General features: G+C 33.7%; 2 protein-coding genes across 2 annotated transcripts; one reads left to right on the forward strand and one right to left on the reverse strand.

The window, feature by feature from the left end:
- Positions 1 to 234: 234 nt before the first annotated feature.
- LOC118054744 (cytochrome P450 714B3) lies at positions 235 to 5,550 on the reverse strand. Its single transcript, XM_035066440.2, has 7 exons — positions 5,214 to 5,550; positions 4,534 to 4,733; positions 3,289 to 3,930; positions 2,760 to 2,907; positions 1,871 to 2,047; positions 1,066 to 1,226; positions 235 to 789 (listed from the first exon to the last, which is right to left on the reverse strand). The coding sequence occupies exons 1-7, from the start codon at positions 5,446 to 5,448 to the stop codon at positions 709 to 711; spliced, it is 1,644 nt and encodes a 547-aa protein (XP_034922331.1). The 5' UTR covers positions 5,449 to 5,550; the 3' UTR covers positions 235 to 708.
- Positions 5,551 to 12,862: 7,312 nt separating this feature from the next.
- LOC118054746 (65-kDa microtubule-associated protein 5) lies at positions 12,863 to 19,491 on the forward strand. Its single transcript, XM_035066442.2, has 11 exons — positions 12,863 to 13,182; positions 13,436 to 13,642; positions 13,958 to 14,203; positions 14,285 to 14,500; positions 14,858 to 15,010; positions 15,118 to 15,277; positions 15,857 to 16,008; positions 17,273 to 17,360; positions 18,180 to 18,253; positions 18,338 to 18,412; positions 18,903 to 19,491. Exons 1-11 carry the CDS (start codon positions 13,102 to 13,104, stop codon positions 19,161 to 19,163), a joined length of 1,713 nt encoding a protein of 570 aa, XP_034922333.1. The 5' UTR covers positions 12,863 to 13,101; the 3' UTR covers positions 19,164 to 19,491.
- Positions 19,492 to 23,605: the final 4,114 nt, after the last annotated feature.

The raw sequence follows: 23,605 nt of genomic DNA on the forward strand, positions 1-23,605 counted from the left end.
GGTTTTTATGATTGAAAGACATGGTTTTTTAACAATTATTATTACATGTTCTCATTTTTGTCTGTCTTGTAGATGTTTTTCATAACCAGGGACTAACTTGTGTATATTTTTCAAATACAGTGTTTGATAAAATGCTCTTGATGCAGTTTTCCCTAATGCAATCAATAGATAGAGATTTTGTTGCAGTCATTCTATAACACTAACCACAGTACAGAGGAGAGACGGGGCCCAACGAAAACATTAGCATGCAAAACATTTATTCAACCAACCAACATGCTAACAGCCTTGCGCACAGTATTCTGAGGGGTATCAAGATACAACATAAACTCTCTCTTTGAGAGAGAAAAAACCAAAAAAAAGTTTGGAAACTGTTAAAAGATGGAGATGAAAACCACATGGCTCAGTAGCAAATATAGGCTCAGAGTGCTTCAAAGACATGAAAAAAAATATCATGCCACTTGGACAGCACTCGAGCTATTTAAAACACAGAGAGGAAAAAACAGGAGCCCACAAAACATACCCGTGTGTAACATCCTCCCGCTTGGTAGCTAATGAGCAAAACCAGGATAGGACTCCCCATCAGTTCTCATGACACGAAAGAAAGAACAAAACCAGATGCCTTCCCATCAACCATAAGGGAATACGTCGACGACTGAAGAAGTAACAACAAGAACAAGTATTCGCACCATAACCTTCACATTTCTTCTTTCAGCGGCTTCTTTTCACAAAGACTATCTCCGGACTAGTTGTTGATTTTGGGTCATTTCCCAATTGAGGACGGAGCCTTACCTGTGATTTGGAAAAAAATAAGAAAAGAATTTTTTTTATCAAATATCGTGTGCACAGCAAGTAAAAAAATCAAAACAAGAGAAATTATTAATCTCGTCAAACAAGTCTAGATACTAGATATCATAACTCAAAAAAAAAAAAATTGTCAAACAAACCAAATGCATTGATTTTACACAACTTTTTGCTTGCAATAGCATCTTTAACATTTGGAAAACAATAAAAAAATGGAGAATTTCTTTTTTAAGAATTGAAGAATGATGACAGTTCAGCACAGACCTCATAGCGTTCAAGCAATGAAGCAAACAAAGAGGCAACTCCACGGATTACAAATTTCTGACCCACACAAGTCCGCTTGCCAGAACCAAAGGGAAGAAATGCTGCATCATCATTTGGATCATTCAAAACGAACGAACATGGAATTGGATCTGCAGCTTCTTCTGCAGCATTTAGAGCAGTTGGCGAACAAAGATTAGTAAATCACAAATGAGAACTGCCAAGATATAATGTTGATTAAAGCACAACAATCCATGCAGTGTTTGCAAATAATGCGTTCAATATTTTTAGGATATTAGACCCAAGGGAAAGATGAGAGGTTGAGAGCCATTCTGCTCCATTACTTTCTAGTTACCAAAGTCACAGCTTAATGGGTCTTCAAATGGAAGTTGCCTCGCATTTTATGAGCAGTTTAAAAGATTTGGATGGCAAAATAAGAGGGACACCATGGTAAATTTTCTAATGCAGGCAGTTGCTTAAAAAGTCAATAGTCTCCTAGCTACAAAAGAAAGGTGTTTCAGTGTTTTTCATTTCCAAGGCACTTGTTCAGGTACCAAAGGCAAGCATCTAACTAAACTTGCCCAATTTGCGAGCCAGACAGGAGTGACTACATCATCTAATCTCAACTAAACACCTAGGCAGGCACATGGCTCGCCTATAAGGCTATAACTAATTTACTACAATAAACAAATAAAAACCTCAGAAATCAATGAGCAGTGATTATCGGTGATATTACAGGGGTACTTGAAACAAGGTGGAACTCAATTATATTGGCAGAGATCATATTTGGTAATAGCTAGAAGTGAACCTGTAAATGATGTATCCTGCTCCAAATCAGAGCCCTTTCCAGCTTTTGATAAAAATCGATGTGGATTAAATTTGCTAGCATCACTGCCCCAACTAGAACCATCCATCTGCAGCAATTGTGCAGGCACAACAAGTAGAGCTCCAGCTGGTATTAACATACCGTTTTTAAGAATCAAATCTTGCAGTCAAAAGAAGGAAAAAGAAAGAATTATTAATGGTGTATGATAAAAACCCTTCAGAAATCAGAATAGGCAAGAATGATCAGGACTAGAAATCTCTGCTGCATGATTAATTAAGCTAGTCTACAGATACAGATAGGGTAATAAGGAACTACAGCAAGGCAAGTCAATGTAATATTGATTGAATTCAGCAGCAACATATCAATTTTAATGAAAGAATAAACACTGCTAAATCACTTTGATAACATTTCAAGTGAAGTGATAGGAACCAACGACCGGTTACTTGTCCTTTAGTCCGTAACCTGATATAAATGGTATGTCAGAATTACTGTCAATACACCAAACACCATTAGGCTTTAGCTAGACATAGTGTAAAACTCGCTCATGTATTTTTTAGTCAGAGAAGGCTTCCCCCACCCTTTTCTGTTCCCCACCTTAACCCTGTGCAAAAAACCTAAAAATGAATTTCTGAATTCGTGAAGATATAGATAGAAATGAGCAAAGGACTCACCACCCCAGTTTCAGAATATGTGGATTAAAGCCTAGTTGACATTGAGATGTAAAAGCAGGAATAAGCAAAGGTCTTAAACAATTAGGTTTAAAACATACAGCTCATCATGATACTGTAAGCAAGCTACAAGTCTAAGAAAGACAAAAACAAAAGACTGCACTATTTCCCAGTACTTGGAAAACAAGAAGGCAATCTCTCACCATCTTTCAAAGAGCATCTCTGCAGCAAAGGTCCTGCTGGCAGAAGACGGGCTGATTCGTAAATAGTTGCCAATAACAAAAGCATTTCCTCAACATCTTGATCTTCTCTCACTGAACCCTTCTTTACCTTCATTATCTCAGAATATATCTGTAAAATTTCAAAAATTTGAATTACACGTATATAGTAGCATAGACCTCAAAGGGAATCGCAGCAACAAGGACTACCCTTTAGGGGTGAAAAAGATGAAACAGTCAAACTATGAAAGCTTAACAATTTTCCATCAAGCTATTCAGGGATGCCAAAGATGTGCATGAAGCAGGAATTAAGCACATGTACACTGCAGAAAATATCTGAAAGTAATGAAAAATTCTATTATATTCAGACGAGCTCTCCCAGCCTCGCATGAAATTCAAAAAAAAAAAAAAAAAACCATTGGCAGGGAATTCAAAAAATAGTGACAAAAGACAGATCAAAGTCCATATAATTGGGTCCACTTGGCCCCTCTTAGCAAATGAAAAAGGCCCATACCTTATCCTGTATCTCTGCATCTGCAACAAGCCTTTCCAGGATACTACCAATTAAACTTGTAGTGGCTACGCATCCATGAAACATCAAACCCATAATATTTCCACATGGTTCTTCTCTTGCAATAAGATCACCACCAAGTTCCTGATAGAAAAAATTATCTTGCATCTCAACACCAGAAGGTGGTGCACCAGATGCAGCCTTTATTCCTACTTTTGCAGTTCCATTGTGAGAGTTTTGATCCATATGGCAAAATAGTTTGTAATTTTTTCCACACTGTTGAACAATGTCTAGAGTTAAGCATTTCAATTCCGTGCACAATGACTGGTACCTCCAAAATCCCTGTTTCCAGAAAGGCGTAAATCTATATGAAGCCCAGAAGGAAGCATCTTTAGCAATCATCATCAGAAGCTCCTCATAAAAAGTTGCCTTGGACCAAGCCAGGAATGTATCTCCAAACAGCATGGTCCCCAAAATGGTAAAAGCCATATGCTGTGAAATTAATTTACAATCAACGCTTCCCGTGCTCATACTAGCATCGACTCCTTCCATGATACAGTCCACGACATTTTTTGGGATTGCATTCGCTCTCCCAAGCATTTTATCATCCAATTCCAAAGCGAGTGATTCTCTTCCCTTCTGTGCCTGCAGAAGGAAAGAAGTTATGCATGAGTACTTTTAGAAAGGAAATTGCATAAATTAATTATCATGGTTAAAGAAAGAGAGAGAAACAATAATCTATGATTTGTATCTTCCAACAATAAAGATGTTGAGTTGTTTCTCTTTTCAACCACAAAGACAGATGGATCCAAGGGTCCCTGACCCTTCCTAAGGGAAAACGAGTCCCCTCACTGCTGCTTCTTTTTTTTTTTTTTCATCTTCTATCTAAGCTCCAAAAAACATAAACCCAACCCTCCAACACCACAAGACCAATCACACTCTCCTTAATTTCAAAATCTACCAGTTTCTTAACATGTCAATTTCTGTACCTTACGGCTTACAGTGCATACTTGGTTGTGTTCCATACTAGAGCTATGCAGTCACGGGAAAAAAATGACTTGTTCCCCACAAGACTTCAATTTTTATATCTTCTATGGTTGCCTACCACCATTATGGGTTACAAGAGAAATCGCTGGTACAACTCAGCCTTACACATACATTCTTCCAAGTTTAGTAATCTTGCAAATGTTTTACCAATACTAAAACACAGGTAAATGCTACAGGCAAGCAGCAAAGAAAAACTTCTACCTGGTCATATGAGCAAAAGAAGAGACTTGATCGTCCAAAGGCCAAACGAAATGCCTTCCCAATGCAAGGCAATTTATCTCCAGCCTTCGAAAGCATATCTTTGATAAGGGTTGGGTCCTTCATAGATACCAAAAGCTGAGTTGGCCCCAACCACAACTTGAAAACTGATCCATATTTATCATGCGACTCCGATAAAAGATCTAACAGCAAAAAAAATAAAATAAAAATAAAAATGATTCTCTAAACAAATCATCATTTAATCAAAAATCAATCTCTAAACAAATCACTCATAAAGCATAATATTACAGAACTCGTTTTCTCACAGATTAAAAGAAAATCCCAAGTTTCCTTCATGTTCTCAATAACCAAACAGAAACTATAACACGAAATCAAGTTCTAGTCAACCAAATTAAGTAAGACCTCAATAAACTTCACAAATTTCAACTCTCTCATAAACTTAAAAGGAAAAAGTAAAACCAAATTTGCCCTTCATTTTCTCAGCAACCAAACAGAAACTAAAGCACGAAATCAAGCTCTAGTCAGCCTAATTAATTAACACCTCACTAAACGTTTGAAGATTTAAACTCTCATGAACTGAAAAGGCAAAAGTAGAGCCTTATTTGTCCTTCATTTTCTCAGCAACCGAACAGAAACCAAAATAAAATAAAAAACTCACTCACCGATAAAATTCTCACGAGAACCGAGGTTTCCATGGCCAAAAAAGGAATTACAAGGCGGTCCAGGGATCTTACTAGCTTTGGACCATAATCTAAACAGCGTAAAGACCTTATCAAGCAAAAGAGCGGTAATGGTAATCAAGGCGATCCATAGAATCGCATTGAATTCCTTCTTCGCATACTCTCTTGCGGATTCCGATGAAATGAAACCGTTCACTGACTTCAAAATTGAATTCATTTTCTCATCGAGAGAGAGAGGGGGGGAGGGAGGGAGATAGATGAGACGAGAGAGTTTCTTTGACTTTTCTTTCTCTAGGTTCCGAAGGTGACTGGATTAAATTAATTTCAAGTTGCTTTCAACTAATTGTTAATGTTAGTTTTTCCTTGCGTCACTGTCTTCATTTTGATTTTTTTATTTCATGTCTGCGGTTATATAGATGACACGTGTGTGTTTTACGTATCCATTGGCTGTTCGATGGGCGAATCCTTATCTCGATGTCGTTTGTTACCGTGACTTCAGGACGCGTGCCTCTTTTTTTTTCACTATAAAAATAAAAATTAGTTTTGTTGGACCTAACCCGGTCCCAACTTGTAACTTAATTAACACAGTTATAATCACATTTAATTTTAAAATATTTTTCTAAGAAATATTTTTTATTATTGAATCAAAACGAGCGTCTAATACTTTCAACACAATAAGAATAGAAGGCGGCTTAGCGGACACGTGGAGATCCCAATTATTTTATGCCAGGGGGCAAATTAACTAATCCCATGAGTATCTCATTACACTAATTAATTCATTAGCATGTTGAGTTTAGTGGAGTATTTAATTTTTTTTTAATTTAAACATATTTTTCAAAATAAGCTTTGAGTTGAAAGCATATCCATTGGTAATTTGATATAAATTTATCCAGGTAAATATATTTATAAAAAAAAACATGGTTAAAAATAATTTATATAAAAACAATATTTCAAGTAACTAACATAGATGCTAAACTCAATTAAAAGTAAGAAAAACAACATTTTTTTTTAAATCAGTATTTTGACTAGATAATTAGTAGATCAACTCTAAATAATTATTTTTATATCCAGGTTAAGATGGGTTAATTAAGTTTTAGCTTGATCCAATGAGTCAATTGGGATCTATTTTGACTCTTTGGGTCAATATAGTTTAGTAAAAATGATCCAAAACATAATTTAGAAAACCGAATTTAATAAATTTATGATTGTTCTGTACCGTGAACACTGTCTTTTCATCCATGCCGGGCTAACATCTCCACTTGCCCGATCCACCTCGAGAAAACAAATGTTCATGAATTCCTGGAGTTTATCTACGCCATTTGAGACATGGATAAAGCTTGAGGGCCATTTTCACCTTGGAAGCCATTCAAATTTGTGAAACTTTCTCTAGTCAGGCGACAAGATCATTCAATTCCATGTTTTTATCAAGCACATCGTGTAAAGCAATTCCTGATCACCAGAAGATTGCCATCAGAAGTTTGAACATCCAGACAAGCTTGGTCTCATTCTTTGTCGCGTGGGACGACAAAGACAGCCTTCAAGAAGCAGACAATAATCTCGTAGCATCAATGAATTATGCATGATCTCCAAATGAAAGGAGAAATGCTTCAGTACGGGATGGATTTGGTTCATAGAACGTCGATGGCTTTGGCATAAAAAAACGAATCTCGACAGGGGATCTGCCTATCATCCCTGTCAAATGTCAATTATTGATTTGCTTTTTTTTTTTATCTATGTATTCGGAGACTTAGTGTGGTAAAAAATTATAAGTATCTTGTATTATTAGATAATTAAGTGATTTCAACGCCTGTTTACACACTTATATTTTTTATAACTAAGTCATGCAAATTGAGGATGTATTATTGTTCTAGAATTTCATCTAATAACTTATACATGTGTATTTTATTTTGTATTTTATTTTTATTAAATAAATAGAAAATATGAGATTTGAACTCATGATCATTTAATTATTAAGACTTTAATACCATGTCAAAGAGTTATTTTAATCTAATACTTTAAATTATTAGAATTAAATTTCAAAATATAATTTATATATTATTTTTTAACAATTATTCTGGAATCCTTATCATAGTTTTAACATGAAATCTTTTAAGCACGCTAGCATAAAAACACCCATGGATTCGAACTTCTTAATTACAGCTATAAAACATCTCCAAGGATAAATCGTCAATTTGAACAGTTCATAATCTCGAATCTCCTCTCTGCATCGCCACTTCAAAAGGGTATCCAGTGCCCGCACACCCAACTTCTTCAAAAGTTGCTGCCTTGATGCCATCAAGAAAATCTTTCTGTGCAGCTATTTTTTATTGCATGCGTGGGAATTATACTCTGGGAATAATGGAAGTCTTCTTCTGCTTCATTAGAACGCCAGCCATGCATTTACAGAATTTGCAAGGGACATTGTTTTGCCAGCAATTTTATCCAGACCATTATTGATGCTCGATCTCTCTTTCCTTGAGAAAGACAACACCCCACTAGATAAAATATATACTACTGGAAAAAAGCTGTACACCATTTCTCACGAGAATTGTATAATCGCAGCAACCAATTACGAGGTATAGAATCCATGAACATTGTCATCTTATCCCATGTTTCTTAGAACTCCTTGTCCGATCCACAATCTTTGAGACAAAGTTTTAGATAGACCAGCGAACTCACAATTAATTGCAACTAAGACTCCTAGGATACGAGGAGCTAGCATTCTTAGATGTATGTCATAAACATAGCAGATATGTTGAAGAATAATTATATTATAGTTTTAAAACTTTATATGAGATAAGATTCGCAGGTAGGGAGACTTGATTTTTTTGTTTTTCAATCAAAATAAAGTCATTTTTGATTAAAAAAAAAGTCTTTTTTTACAAATATTTAATAAATTGATAGTCAAATTTTAACCAGTTTAAATCATTTTTTTTTCTATATTTGTATTAACCCAAACTTGTCTAAACCCCAGATCTGTAAGGTCTTATATTAACCTATGCCATTCTAGATTTTAAAACAATTTATATTCAAGACTGATAGTTTAAAATTAAATTGAAATGGTTTTTTTTTTCTTTTTATGTAATTATAACCAAGAGCAGAGGGGCATTGAAGACTGAGTTGGGCTGTAGCCCAGGTAGCAAAATAGATCATAAAAAAACCTAATATTCGAATCTTATAAGTAGAGCCTTTTTATTTATCTCTTTCCAAATCCGTATGTGAATGGTTTCATCTGCATTATTTTTTATTAGCCTGGTACCTTTTTATTGGGCTTCTTAGCCTTTAGTATCCCATTTCTCTTCTTACTCGTTGAATAAATCTCTCAAGATTTCTCTATTTCGGAGAAAAAAAAACCTATCTTATATATCCCAATTTATATGTATTTGTTTTATAGAAAAACATTATAAAATTTAATTTAAAGTAAAAAATTAAATTAAATTAAAAAAAAAAGGGCTGAAACTCACCCTGTGCTTGAATCGGAACATTCAAATATAAAAAGTTAGCAACACTGGGAAGTTTAAACTACAGGAGTTGAAATGGAGCACTGTTGAATCTAGAGGGACTAAATACAGCTTACTCTTTAGCCCTATCTCATAGCAGCAAATAAATACTCAATCGAACTTCATGATATTTCACACACTTACCACATTTTTTGCTCATCCTTAGATTTATAATGGAAAAATTTTCATGTATCATTAATGAAGTGATGAATAACAAAAGGCCTAAACCAGATCGTCTATTTAATGATCGATATTGAAAAACAATTTATGCTTATTTGCATCGTAGCACAAGACAGAAAAAATTCCTACTCCGCCCTTGATTACAACAATCATGTTTGGTGGATCCAACACCACCAACTTCATTCGCCGCAGAAACATAAACATAAACATCTGTCGTTTTTATACCAGCTTTCACCACTGAATCAATTACAGTCGCTATCTTGGCCGGGACTGTGTGAAAGCATCTTAACAAGTGCCTTTCCTCAGGTCTCCCAAACTATTCATGGTTATGTTCAGCAACAACGCGCGAGAGTCTTTCTTCTGTCCGTTGCATTTTATCTTGAAACAACTTGGTATATTCATGTGCCTCGCCTTCCCGTCGATCAACCTTGTAACCTTGCTTCGAGCAGTGATAATTCTTTGAGAACAGAGGTTGGGTGAAAGTGGTCCGGGAGGGATAATCTGAAAGGTTCTAGGTGATGGGTGGATGGATGGATCGAAAAGGAGGGTTTGGTGAGATCTCTTGAAATGAATATACTTTTTAACCTTTTTATGAGATGAATTAATCCATCCGTCCCTCGTTTTTTTGGTACAATGGAGAAATAAAAGAGAAACTAGCAACCCTACGATAGACAGAGCCCATTGAATAAGCTAAAAGAAGATGCGACATTCCCAGCAGGGGATTCTCCAAAATATACTCTAGCACCCATCTTAACAAGGTAATCTGCGCTTCTCTTAGGGTGTGTTGAAGAACAACCTCTCAATCCCTACTCAATAACTCTCTAATATCCAAGATAACAACTCCAAACTAATGATACTGAATATTATCCTCTCGAACAAGTCGTAAGAACTACACCATATTCTTCGTAAACGCCGATTCCAAGTGACCAACAGCCCATGTTTCAAGGCCAGGAGCTCAGGAAGAAGATTAGTGACCTCCAAAATTAGAAAAACCTATCACCCATTTGCCAGCACAATCTCTGATAAGGCCCCTGAAGCCAATACGAGCAGGATTGCCAATGGAACTACCATCCATGCACGTCCAGCGTCACAAACCCATGCTCAGGACGCTGCCACATTATCTGTGCCATATCCTTGCGAGATAAATCTTTTCTCTCCCAAGTCGAATAGCAGGATCTTGAGCAAGGATATGGATCTGATGTATCAGCCATCGGTCACCATTATAGTAATCACCATAAGGTAAAATATTTCGTAGACGCCAAATCCACCAGATCCTCGCTAGGAAAAGAACAGACACATCGCTTAAAAGCCACATCCACAATCCACTTGTATAAATTTGCACCCCAAAAACCATGACTGCAAGTTATCCCCAAGGTGTTCCAAATTTGTTTGCAAAACCACAACAGGGCGGAGCTAGGAATTTTTCATGTCCTGGGCTATTAAATAAATATATAATTTTTAAAAAAAATAACTATTAATTCATGTATATAAATTTTAGAAGTTAACATTACAGTTTTAATTCAAATACATTACATAAAATATTAAAAAAAATTAAAAATACATAAAATTAAAGTAAAAAGTAAAAAGAAATTTACTATTGAAGTTATATCATTCGATGTTTTATGAAATATAATTAATTTATAATCAAATCTGAATCGATATTATAACAACCCCTTAACCAATATAAAATAATAATCTCATGTCAACTGGAAAACAAAATAATTAATTTTTTTTTCTCTCTCAATTCATCCTTCCTTCACTTGATTCTTTTTTAGATTAGAGTTTTATAAGTTATGCTTTGTAAATTTATAAGGTTATTCTCTTACTTTTCTATTTTTTTTTCCTTGGATTTTTTTTTATGTTTTCCCTTTCTTCTCTTTCTTTCTCTCTTGCCTTTTCTTTTCTTTCCTTTTCTATTCTGCTTCTTTTCAGTCAGCAACATATATAAAAAAGAAAGAGCTTATTTATTTTATTTTTTAACGGCAAATAATTATTTTACCCTTAATGAGTTGTTTTGCTTTTATTTGACAGTTTTTTTTTTGTTAGCATTACCAAGCTCCGTTCATTCTAAAATTTTTAACCAGATTTTATTCAATATATTTTAAGATTCCTTGTAAAATTTCAGCTCAATTTAATAGTCGGATTGAAAATTATGTTCAATAACGTAAAACTAGTCAAATTGTGATTTTTCATTAAATTTCTAAATTTCTTCAAAAATTCTGAAATTTTAATCCAAGTTAAAGTATTATATTACAAAGCTCTACGCAAATTTGTAAAATTTTTTGATAACTTAATTAAAAATTTATTTTATATAAAACTAGTCAAAAAAATAATGATAAAATTTTACCCTGTGCTAGAGCCCACCCTAGACCTCAGCACAGCTCCGCCCTTGCCTCAAGTAATGGAAGATATCTTCTGGCTCCTGCTTGCAACGGTAGCGTAGAGGACTCAAAATAAGATGACGTCTGAATCAAAAAAGATTAGTTGGGAGGCAGTCCTTAAGGAAAACCATCCAGATCAGCATTCTAATCTTCCTAGCTAGGAGTGCAAAGAGTCCAGAGCCAGCTCCATTTCGGTTCCTGAAGGAGCTGATTTGTCTTGGAAATGATCAGCCATAAATATGCAAGTTAGAATTTTTATTTTTCATGTCAAGGATCTTTGGCATAATGGCACGTGGAATTTTGGCAGTGCCTGTTCCTTCACTTAGATACGCAGTGGGCTGTTTTATTTGGGCAGCTAATGATGTTGGAACATACTCAATCAAATCATGTGATATATATACAATTCTATTTATCAACTCATCCTTTGAAATTGTGTATTGAATCTACCCTCTGGGGTACGTTTTATGATAAGGAAAATCTTAAACAATTTTATTCAAAATGATATCAAGATAGGATAAAATAAAATTGGCAAGTTCACTTATTAAAATCAGAGAAATGTCGATTTCATAGTTTAGAAAAAACAATAGTCATATAGTCATTTATGAATTTGTGAGTAGCTTGACGTTCTATCTTTAGCAAATCAAATCGCCTAAATTTATTACAAAAGAAAAGCATTTATGAGAAGTTTAATATTTTCAAAATCATAGAGTAATGAATAATTACAAACCATAAAAGTCAACAAATGTGATCTTCGAGGAATGAGATTTTTATCCAATAAATAGATCAAAATGGCAACTACACGGTAACAAACCCTTCTACACACACACAGTTTATTATATTTAAATTTAAATTATCTAATATAAAAAATATAATTGTTATAGTCCATTTGTTTCTATATTTTAAAAAAATTTTAAAAAAATTATTTTTTTTCAAATTTTTTTTTTTTTTATATTTTAGATGTTTTAATGTATTGATATCAAAAATAAATTTTTAAAAATAAAAAAATATTATTTTAATATATTTATTTAAAAAAAATAACTTTTACTACAATACCAAACAAACTTTCAATCTATAAATTGTATGTTCATTTTATATTTGAATCATTAGTTTTTTTTAAAAAAAAATTTGGTGCTCAGAATAAAATTTAATCTAGTTAATGTTGCTAAATCAACTAAATTTTAAGAGTAACAATATCAAAAAAATTCAATTTAAAATTTAGCTTAGTTAGATTTATGGTCACAAATTTAATATATCAACTCATCAAATTTAGAGTATATTTAAAATATGATAGCAATAGCAGTTCAAAGTATTTTTCGCTTAAAAATATATTAAAATAATATTTATTTTAAATTATTTTTGAGATCTGAATATTAAAATAATATGAAAATATATAAAAAATAATTTTTAATAATTTTATTTTTGTTTTTGTTTTTTTTTTTTTAAATTTGAGGGAAACGGCCTCTTTCTCGGCTCAGCAACATTGATGGTAACAAACAAGGTTAGGAAAATTAGAAATGAAAAAATAAAAAGATATTTGGCGCGAAAACAAATCTAAAAAGATCCGAGCCTTACTTTTCAAAATGGGATTCTCCCTCTTAACTGCCAACATAAAAATCAGTAAATCCATTGGGATCCCCTCTCTCTTTCTCTCCATCCAAAATCCAAATGTAACGCTGCTGCTGCTGCAAACACAATCAGCCATTCATAAAAGGCAACAACAGCACAGACACCCGTAACGCTTTCACTCTCCATCTGTCTCTAGGGTTTCAAGTTTTCCATAAAAAATTAGAGCACCTCTCTTTTTCGAAAATGACAACTATGCCCCCACCTTCTTCTACCACTGTCTCTCCTTCTCGCACCACTTGCGCCTCTCTCCTTCACGAATTGCAGGTGCTTCATTATTTACTTCGCTTCTTTTTTAATTTCTGTTTTTTTTAGAAGTTTTTTACTTTAATGTATTTATTGTAATTAGTGTTTGGCAATGTAGAATTCAAGTAATTGAACTTTAATTGAGTGAAAAATGGAAGAGATTAAACCCTAATTCTTTTGTGAAAGAGAAGAGTTACTTGTACATTTTGATCGTTATAATTCAATTTCTTGAGATTGATTGGTTTATTTGTGATTGATGCTGTTAATTATCCAGATAATATGGGATGAAATTGGGGAGAACGATGGCGAAAGGGACAAGATGCTTCTACAGCTTGAGCAAGAATGCCTTGATATTTACCGTAGGAAGGTTAAAAACACCAGGAAGTATAAAGCTGATTTGCATCAATTGTTGGCTGATGCCAAAGCTGAAATCGCAAACCTCGTTTCTGCACTTGGGGAAAATGCCTCCTTGTTTTCACCGGTTTGTGCTTTCTAGCATCGAAGTTATTGTTGCTTGGGAAATAAATGGTTCTTTTATTGAGTAATTGGGCTAAAAGGAGCAAAACAAAAGAAAACATGTGGTAAAGATGGTTATGAAATATCTGCGAAAATACAGTTATTTTTTTTTTTTTTCAGATTTTAATTAAATAATAAAATGAATGTGTTCAATTGTAACTTGCTGTTCTATGCTTTTGTTTTGTTCAATTGTTATGCATATAGGGTTTTATTTGAGGACTCATTTCTTTGTATTTTGTTTTGATTGGGTTATTTTATTTTTATTTTCTGTTTTGAGAAGGGAAAGGGCCCACTAAAGCAGCAAATATCTGCTGTAAACCCTGTTTTGGATGAATTGAGGTTGAAGAAGCAAGAAAGAATGAAGGATTTTTACGAGACAGAGACGCAGATAGCTCGAATTTGTGCAGAAATAGCTGGCAGTGACAGGTCTTTTGATTCTGCTGACCCAGAAATTGATGAGCGTGATCTGACAGTGAAGAGAATGGGGGAACTAAAGTCACACCTTAAGGAACTTCAAAGTGAAAAGGTTTGTTGGATAATTCTGCAATATGTGGTAATATAGATTTCATCTCACTCGTGTTTCATACTTTATCTTGCTTATTTTCAGAGTTTGCGGTTACATAAGGTCAACAGCAGCATTAAAACAGTTCACGAGCTATCTGTGGTGATGTCAATCGATTTCTTTAAGACTATCAATGATGTTCATCCTAGCCTGAGTGATTCATCAAAGGCTCAATCAAAGAGCATTAGCAATGACACACTTGCTAGATTAACAAGCACAATACATTCACTGAAGCAAGAGAAGCAACAAAGGCTAGAAAAGGTGAGATAACAGCGAACTTTTAACTCTACTTGTGGTCTTCAATTGCAAACCTGCTGAAGAAATTCTTTTTGTTGCTATTATTATTATTATTATTTTCTGCGGAACACTGTTTGTTGCTCATTTGTTTTGTATTAGCTTGAAGTTGTGCAAGTTTTGTTAATTATGCTGATTTTTATCAACAAGTCAAAACTGCTTAATAAGGCTTGCATTAAGTTGTTAGGTGTGATTCAATAACCTACACAGATTTAGTGCCTTCAAGTGTGTTTGCTGCTGGATATGAATATCTTGTTAATGTTGGCCTTGTTGGAAGTTTGACTAAATGCTCCCCCTTTTTTCATGGGCTTTGTCTTATTTTAGCTTCAAGGTCTTGGACACAAACTGATAGAGCTATGGGACCTCATGGAAACGCCTGTTGACGAGAGAAGATTGGACCATGTCACTACCTTAATCTCTGCCTCAGTGGATAACGTATCCAGACTAGGGTGCCTCGCTGTTGATGTTATTGAGCAGGTTGCTTTCTTTTTCTCCTTTACTGCCTAGCTCAGGATTTCTATATTTCATCAAGCTTTGTCTTTTTATTTTTGAAAATAATATTAATTCTTCATTGTCATTGTTAGACCGAAGTTGAAGTTGAGAGATTAAATGTTCTCAAAGCCAGCAAGATGAAGGAGTTGGTGTTTAAGCGGCAGGATGAGCTGGAGGAAATCTACAGAGGAGTTCATATGGATGTAGATAGTGATGCAGCGAGGCAGATTCTCATCAGCCTCATAGAATCTGGTTTCAACCAAAACTTCTTGTTTTTAAATATTTTTTACTAATATGCTGAATCACTAAAGGGACTGGATTTACATGTCAACCATATGAGTCAGAGCTTTGATTGCTCTGGTTATTTTGACAGGGTTCAGCAAAACTTGTTTGCCATTTCATTTTTCTGCCCATGTGGCAGGGGACAGTTTTAAGGTCTTTTTTACCTTTCGCTATAAAAAAAAGGCATTCTTTTTTCCTCTTGCAAATGGCACGCCCTTCATGCCTTATCCATGTTTTTTTCATCATTTACAATTGCATATTTTAATGCACTGCTTGCTGTTTGCGTGTCTGATTCCATGCCTGTCCAAGAATATTATTCGGGATTATTTTTTCAGAGAATTGGTTCTTAATTTTTAAAGTTTTTTTTTCTTTTTTACATTTTGCAGATTGGGTTTTAATTTATTTCTTGATTTTGTTTTGTACATGTTATCTATTTGATTCTTTTTATTTGACTTCCAGACTACAAAAATCAGCAAAGTGGCTTGATTACTCAAGTTTACTCTGTATGCTTGATTTGTTGATCTTCTTCTAATTCAAACTGTGTTACAGGTAATGCTGACATGTCTGAGCTGCTTGCGAGCATGGATGATCAAATCACAAAAGCCAAAGAGCAAGCTCTTAGTCGGAAGGATATATTGGACAAAGTAGAGAAATGGAAATTTGCATCTGAGGAAGAGCAGTGGCTTGATGAATATGAAAAGGTAATTTCTATCGAGTTAAATTATAATTGACGGATTGGGGATATGAGGTTATTTCTTTTGTTGTCATTCTACTGCCCAGCACAGTAGCAAACATTCATACACTGCATTGGGTCTTATGCTAGGTTTCGTTTGTATTTATGGTCCTCCAACTGGGAACCACTACATATCTGTGGATAATTTCTCCATTTAAAAAAAAAAAAATGCACAAGTGTTATTGTGCATTGCTGCCTCTTCCCCAGTCGAACTTCTTTATTTTGTTTCTTTAGTACTGTAATTATTTTGCACAGAATTTTATGATGTGCTATTTTGAAATTGGACTTTTATCCTCCGCATATTCTGTTTACTGTAATTGTTGAATACTTGAAACTCATAAGACTTGACATGATGCACTTCATTTAAAAACCCTATAACTCCCACAGGAAAATATCCATAAGCTATAGAGGTGATATGGTTTCTCTATGTCAAGTAGCGGGAATCAAATCAGTTACAACTGAAATGATCAGCTTCAACAATCATTTCATGTTTATATCTCTTTGCTTTTAAATGGGATATCATGTTTGTAACTTTGGATATGAGCTCTATACATATTCTCTCCAAGCACATTACCAAAAAAATCACTCTGCTCAGAGCAGGAGCTCTTGGTTTGCCATCTTCTCTTTGACAGCAAGTTACTGACATTTTGATACCTCGCTAATAATAATAATTCTCAACTGCATCTTGAATTACTGTTCCCATAGCTCATGCAAGGTTTTCATTTATCATGTTACTTCAGTACACATTATTACAGTCAACTCCTTAAATTATATCTAGCATAAAAAAGTGGCTCATTGTTTGTTTCCTATTCTCCTTTTAGTTTCATGAAATGTACTTTTAGGGGGGTCGAATAATACAAGTAAACTGATTCTCTTTATGAAAGGTATTGTAGGCCTATGATTGTGATAACTTGCAGGTTGCAATAGGGCTTATTTCAGTGGGAGAAAATGAAAAGACCTGTTGTTTTTCATTTCTTTTCTTCCTATTATCAGGATGCAAACAGGGGCGTTGGACTTCAGTGAAATATATTTAAACCAAATTTGAATTTTCATGAGTATTTCCGAAAGTAATCTTTTGTCCCCCCACACCCGAACCTGGTTTTCAATTGTATTATTGCACCAAGTCAATGTTCTACCAGTTGAAATCATTGAATCTTATTCTCTTTTAGAGTAAAACTTCTTTTGAAATGGTTGCCGCGGCTGAGTGTTTACAATTTTTCTTAAATTGCCAGGATGATAATCGGTATAGTGCGGGAAGAGGAGCACACAGAAATCTGAAACGTGCTGAGAAAGCACGGGCCCTGGTCAGCAAAATACCATGTGAGTTTATTTAATACAATGGAGCGAGCTTATGTGAAAAACAAAATGACACGTGTAGAAGTTCATAGAAATGATACAGAGAATTTTTTACTGCTGCATTTTTTATGCTTTTAAATGAATGGAGCCTGGACTTTAGGGAGAACTATAACGTCTGGTACAAGAAAGCTAGTAACAAGTAACAAGGTATGGAGCATGTAGATGCCAACAGCTTCTAAATTATTATCCAAGCTCCAAAGCATGTTCTGTAGCCAACTTTCACCCTCCTTTAGGACTTGCTTTCTCTATAATCTATGTCTTTATATTGAAAAGAATAGAGGCGAGGTGTTTCTCCATGTACAAATTGTCTGGCAAATGGCAATTGTTACAAATACAAAATCTGAGAATTGTGTGCACCGTGCGGAATTGGTCATCGTATGAAATTGAGTGGGGGAAAGGTAACAGACTTTCTGATTACCATTTGCCACACAAAGTTGTACATACTCAAAATCAAAGACAGCAGATATCTGATGCATTAACCATGTGTTAATATGCTCACTAGTTCAGTTATTAATATCGTGTTATCAATGATAATTGACAAGCTTGAGCATACAAAACAAAACAAAATGTTGAAATTTTATTCTTGCTTTGATAAAAATGCTAAATCATAGGAATTGCTGTTATTATTTTTTAATACTCAGGTTTTTAGAATGCAGAGTTAAATCACAGGAATTGCTATTATTATTATTTGTTTTTGCTGCATAATTCTTTATTGTGACAAATAGATTGTCATTTTTGAGAATTGAGCTGGAACTTACAAACCTGAATATCTTTGTTGTCTAGCAATGGTTGAAAGTTTGACTTCAAAAGTTAAGGCCTGGGAATTAGAGAGAAAAGTCCCTTTCTTATATTACAAGGTGACTCAAGACTTCTCTTTGCTGTCTATTCTAACAATAAATTGCTTGAGCATTTTCCATCCTTAAGTCGTTTCTGTAATGCAGGCTCCCCTCTTACATACCTTGGAGGAATATTCCGTGTTAAGACGGGAAAGGGAAGAGGAGAAGCGTCGATCTCGGGTATGCTTTATATTTTCTACTCGTCTATGCCCAAATTTTCCTTTCTTGCTTCACCCATGAATTTGAGCTCCACTAGTAAATTAATTTAGCTTGGGGCAATGGAGGGTTCCAATCCAAATCTACCGAAGCAGTGAAATGAAAAATATGGACCAGGATGTTCAATTACTTTTATAATTATTGGAATCTGAGATGCTTGAAAATTTTAAATGCACGAACATACATGGAAAAATCAGGCGCACCATCTTTACTCATCCTTCACTGTTCTTATAATGTCGTCCTTGCAAAAGCGTAAACAATCTGTTGCTTTGTCCATCCAACAAGCGCAAATAATGGTTGTGCTGGATGAACATTTTTGTTCTGAAGTTCATTATGCTTGAACTGCTTAATTAGTCAGCCATGCTGTCGATTTAACCAAGGGCCTTTCACCTACAAAGAAAAAAATAGCTAAAAGTCATGAACTCCTTTTTTTTCACTGTGGTTTGTTTTTCAGGAGCAGAAACGTCTGCAAGAACAATTTGCTTCAGAACAAGAGGCACTTTATGGTTCAAGGTCAGCGATTAAGAAGCCGTTGGGTCTGAGCACCAGTGCCAACACAATGGCTGGAACACCGACAGCACGACGCGGGGTCACTCCTTTCGGCCATCATGCAAGCTCAGCTGGAAAGCAACGTAGAGAGAGCAGGGCTCATAATGTAACGCCGATAAACTATGTTGCACTTCAGAAGGATGATTCTGTTTCCCGGGGCTGCTAGTCTGTTCACATGCTTATGACCTACTGTAAATGATACCGTACAGTTAGGATGCAGGTTACAATTCTCATTTCCCCTAGTATTTATCTCTTGTTAATGAGAAGAAAGGTGTCAACTTGTCCGTATAATCACAGAAGCGTACTCGGATTAGCCTGAATTAAGAGTATAATTTTTTTTTTTGCACAGTTCTGAGATTCAGTTAATTACAAGAGTCATGCATTTCCGACTTCTGAGATCTAGAGTTTGAGTTTCTTGTTTTTTAAAAACAAATAACTTGTCTGACAATGAACTCACGTTGCAATTTAAGTAATAAATAATCTTTCTTGTTCTAGCTCTGAAATGTATGAGAACAGATTTTGGATTCCAATCATAAGGGTTACTTCGTGTAGCTACAAGTTTGCTAGACATTTCAATTAAGATTATAATTGTTTTCTAGGTTTTTTTCTTGGTGTTGATTTAGTTAGGTTTGAATTAGACTTTTTTATCAGGTGAATATTTTATTTGATTTAACTAGGAATTCAACTTGAATCGAATTCCAGGTATTGAGTTTTTTAAATCAACCTACTGGGTTGGTCATGTTTAATAACCCTTATTATGATTAAGAGAAGTGTCATTGCCTCGCTATGTTTAATATTAATTAAACCACTTCGATTATTCCTAGAAAGAGCGTTGAATTCAATTCTTAGAATGGCCAGAGAATGAAGAAGCTATGTGGGGTGCATGCTAAAGCCACTGTTCGTTTTTGCTAAGCACTTTGAAGAAAATTAAAATTTTATTTATTTAAATTAATTTTTTATATATATTATAAGCAGAATTTTTAATTTAAAGCTCAAGTTATGAGTTTTGATCGGGATAAGTTATCTAAAATTGACCTTATTTTTTATTTTTTTTATAAATAAAAAACTACATTGTTTTTGTTAAAAAAATAAATAATTAATATATTGCAACTGAATTTTTAACCAAGTCTTGTCACATTAACTAATCACCTGGTCAGTCATGGTTTTTTATTGGGTTACCCCAGTATTGATCTTCCCAATTTAAAGCTTGGATCACAAGTTTTGATTGGGTCAACAAGTCATCTAAATTTGACTTTATTTTTTAATTTTTTTTATAAATCAAAACTATGTTGTTTTTGTTAAAAAAATAAAAATAAATAATTATTATGTTGTAACTGAGTTTTTAACCAGTCTTGCCACGTTAACCGGGTTACCTGGTCAGTCCTGGTTTTTGATTGGATTACTCGGGTCTTTGCCTTCTCTTATTTTTTTTCTTAAAACCAGCTTGATTCTAACTCTAGGCTAGTCGAGTCCTGAATTAACATATTAGATCCGGTCGAGTTTTTAAATTATTGCTTTTAAATTGTTTTAATATATTAATATAAAAAAATTATTATTTTCATATATTTTTTTAAAAAGAAAAACTTAAAAAAACAATTGCTGTCACGGTAAAAAACAGTATTATCCAACATCGAAAATTCGTGGTCAGAATGACTCGGAGATAAAGAGAAAGAAAGAAAACTAGGGTGGTGTAAAGTGTTTCAAATCAGATAGAAAGTGAGATCATCAACAAGTCCTTGGCACCACAAGTTTTTGAGTTCGATTCTCTTGCGTGCTTATGTTGTGAAAAGAGAGAAGAAATTAACAAGAAGTGGATAGAAATGGAGTTAGTGTGCTTGATCAGATCCATGATGACCATAAGCAACCAATGGAAACCAACACTTTATCACATGTTGCTTCTCTGTGTGAACTACTGAGGCAATATTGTAATGTGTATGGAACCTTGTCTGGCTTTGTTTTTGTCAAAGATTAATGAATAAAGCATGCTATTGGCAATGGAATGTCTGTGAATCTTAGGCCGAGAATCCTCGCAGAATTGACAGCAGAAGAAGGTATAAGTTCCCTCATACGTGACGTCATCTGCTAGCTAGATGGATACACATGGCAGTAGAATTTGCAGCACTATCTCAAGTTTGGGTTCCTTTCAGATTAGGTTTATTCTCTCCATTATGTACAAGATACGGCTACTAAATTCGATGGATCGAGATTCCCTTAGCTTTTAATCAGATCTTATTATTTTATAGCTAAGAGATCTCCTAATAATTAATTATAGATAGTTATAATTATATTATATTGTAAAATGCAGTAAGAAACAGAGTCTTAGATGCCAGCCACCTCCCAGAAAGCAAGCAGGATTAATCGTAGATCACGTTCACTAATCTCATATATATAATCATTTTTAAGGATTGATTTGACAATTAAGAAACTCCATACGTTCTTCTTGTCTCTTATAGTATAGAAGTTAACCACGGAAACTAAAAAGTATATTAAGATTATGATTTTTAGATTTTTTAAAAAAAAAAACGCAAAATTGGAATATATAAAACTTGAAAAACAAAGAGTATTATGATTTTAATTGGAATATCCAATTGAAATTGTATTTTAGCATGTGATCTATAACGTCGAGGCAACCTTAATGACATTTCTTAAACTTATAGTGGTTAATTAATTATTGGCAAAGAAGATTATATATATAGCTTCATGGATTAGGACATGAAAACAAATGTATAAATGTGGAATCAGGACATGTAGAATTATGAGGAGAATCGTTGTCAAATGATGTTGGACATTCGACTCAAGTGATTTGTGGTGTGGATAACATTGTTTCAAGTGGGTTTATATGCTGTTTACATTATCCGCATTGAGCTGTACTACTTCTGGTTATTTCATATTCAATCTATCTGATGAAAATGACACCCACTCTATTATTGATGTGTCATGGTGTTCCCTAGCTACTTGGCCATAAGTCATGAGATTCTCTCTTTTATTTTTCGTTTCCCAAAAGTATATTGTAGCCCAAGCAATGTTATTAAATTTACTTACCTTTAGCTCGGGGTTGTGCATAAAAAATTTATTTTAAAATTAATTTGATAGATTAATTCATAACTCGATTAAAATTTAATTTAAAAAACAATTATCATAAAAATATCATTTTAAATTAGTTTTTATAAATTATAGTTATCTTACTTTGATTAATACGGGCTTCCTACCGAGTTGACTATAGAATTGAGTTTAATAACTATAGATGGAAGAAGAAGGAATTGAATTTCATAACACTTGGTTTCTTTGTTTCTCTTGAATAATGTTCGAAAATTCTCCTTTGGATAATGAAAAATGGTGACCCATTTCTATGGCTAGCTAGAATAATATCACAAGTTGACTTGTTTTACAATATGCAGCCAAGAATCAATGATGCAATATTCATTTATGACATTACATAAATGGAATATTGAAAATGACAAGTGCAGAAAGGAATACACTGAATTTTCTTTTCTTTTTTGATATTCTTTTTTGGCAAGCATATAAGAGTATGAAATGTGTTTTGGGCAAGGCTAAACCCTGTTTTCATGTACCGACAAGAGGATGGATTTTCTAACACATATTCGCCGGGAGTTCTTTTGGTTATTTTTGCTCTTTATTTTATTTATTGAACCATAGGGAATCGGAAAATGGAATTTTTAAAGGACAAGTACTATTATTTTCGTAAAAATATTCAGAAAAAAATATAATACTATTATTAAATATTCAATATATATGTTTGAGGCTAAAATAATATAAATTTTATAATTTTAAACAATTAAGAATTGATTAATAGAAAAACATTGTAAAGTTGGAGGACTTATTCTCAGCAACTAAACCAAAGGAAACCACAAATCACCAAAAGACCAAAATTTTAAGCTCACTACAAATTATATAGTTTTTTTTAAATTACAAATCCATCTTATTGGTAATGGTTTTCAATATAGTTATTAAACTTGTTATAGGAATTAACTTCGTGTAAATTCAGGTTATAATTTAAGTGAATAAATCTAGATTAACTTGGATTAATTATTAAAAAAAAAATCAAAATAACACTATGTTTTTTTTTTTTAAAAAAAAAAACATATATATATATATATATATATATATATATATATATATATTAAAAAATCACAAGTCAGTCAGTTTTTGATGAAGATTAACTCTGTTTTTTATTTGATGTGAGACCTTACCCGGACAAACTTCACAACAGTAATTTTCACTTAAAGAACAAAGCAATACATGTAATGGTTCTTAAGCATAAGAAATACAAACATGGGCACGATATCTATACCATCATGCAATACGTACAAATCTTATCTTTCAAGTTAGTACAAAGTTTCTTACTTAGGAAAAGCTAGCTTGTTGCACGATGTGAACATTCTCTATAAAAGAATAATTTATAATTAGGGTCTTAGACTTTTTAATTAATTAGATCAAGGTTTTAAATTTTTTTATACACGTATATATATCATGTGAAAGATTTTTTCCTAAAAAATATTATTCATTGATGCCTTGCTAGCTTCATGTTATGCATGTATTCTCTCTAGAAATCAAAATTGACTTAAAGTATAAGTCCATGTCCAAGAA

The sequence above is a fragment of the Populus alba genome, chromosome 3 (assembly GCF_005239225.2).
Source record: "Populus alba chromosome 3, ASM523922v2, whole genome shotgun sequence".
Taxonomy (NCBI): domain Eukaryota; kingdom Viridiplantae; phylum Streptophyta; class Magnoliopsida; order Malpighiales; family Salicaceae; genus Populus; species Populus alba.

What these genes read in the sequence shown, in the direction of transcription:
- LOC118054744 (XM_035066440.2), bottom strand. Translation starts at nt 5,448, where the DNA reads ATGAATTCAATTTTGAAGTCAGTGAACGGTTTCATTTCATCGGAATCC. An exon ending in ATGCAGAGATACAGGATAAG is followed by an intron (nt 2,908 to 3,288) that starts GTATGGGCCTTT and finishes GAAATTTTACAG; the next exon opens with ATATATTCTGAGATAATGAA. An exon ending in GAGATGCTCTTTGAAAGATG is followed by an intron (nt 2,048 to 2,759) that starts GTGAGAGATTGC and finishes TTTGACTGCAAG; the next exon opens with ATTTGATTCTTAAAAACGGT.
- LOC118054746 (XM_035066442.2), top strand. Translation starts at nt 13,102, where the DNA reads ATGACAACTATGCCCCCACCTTCTTCTACCACTGTCTCTCCTTCTCGC. An exon ending in AGGAACTTCAAAGTGAAAAG is followed by an intron (nt 14,204 to 14,284) that starts GTTTGTTGGATA and finishes GCTTATTTTCAG; the next exon opens with AGTTTGCGGTTACATAAGGT. An exon ending in CATCAGCCTCATAGAATCTG is followed by an intron (nt 15,278 to 15,856) that starts GTTTCAACCAAA and finishes ACTGTGTTACAG; the next exon opens with GTAATGCTGACATGTCTGAG.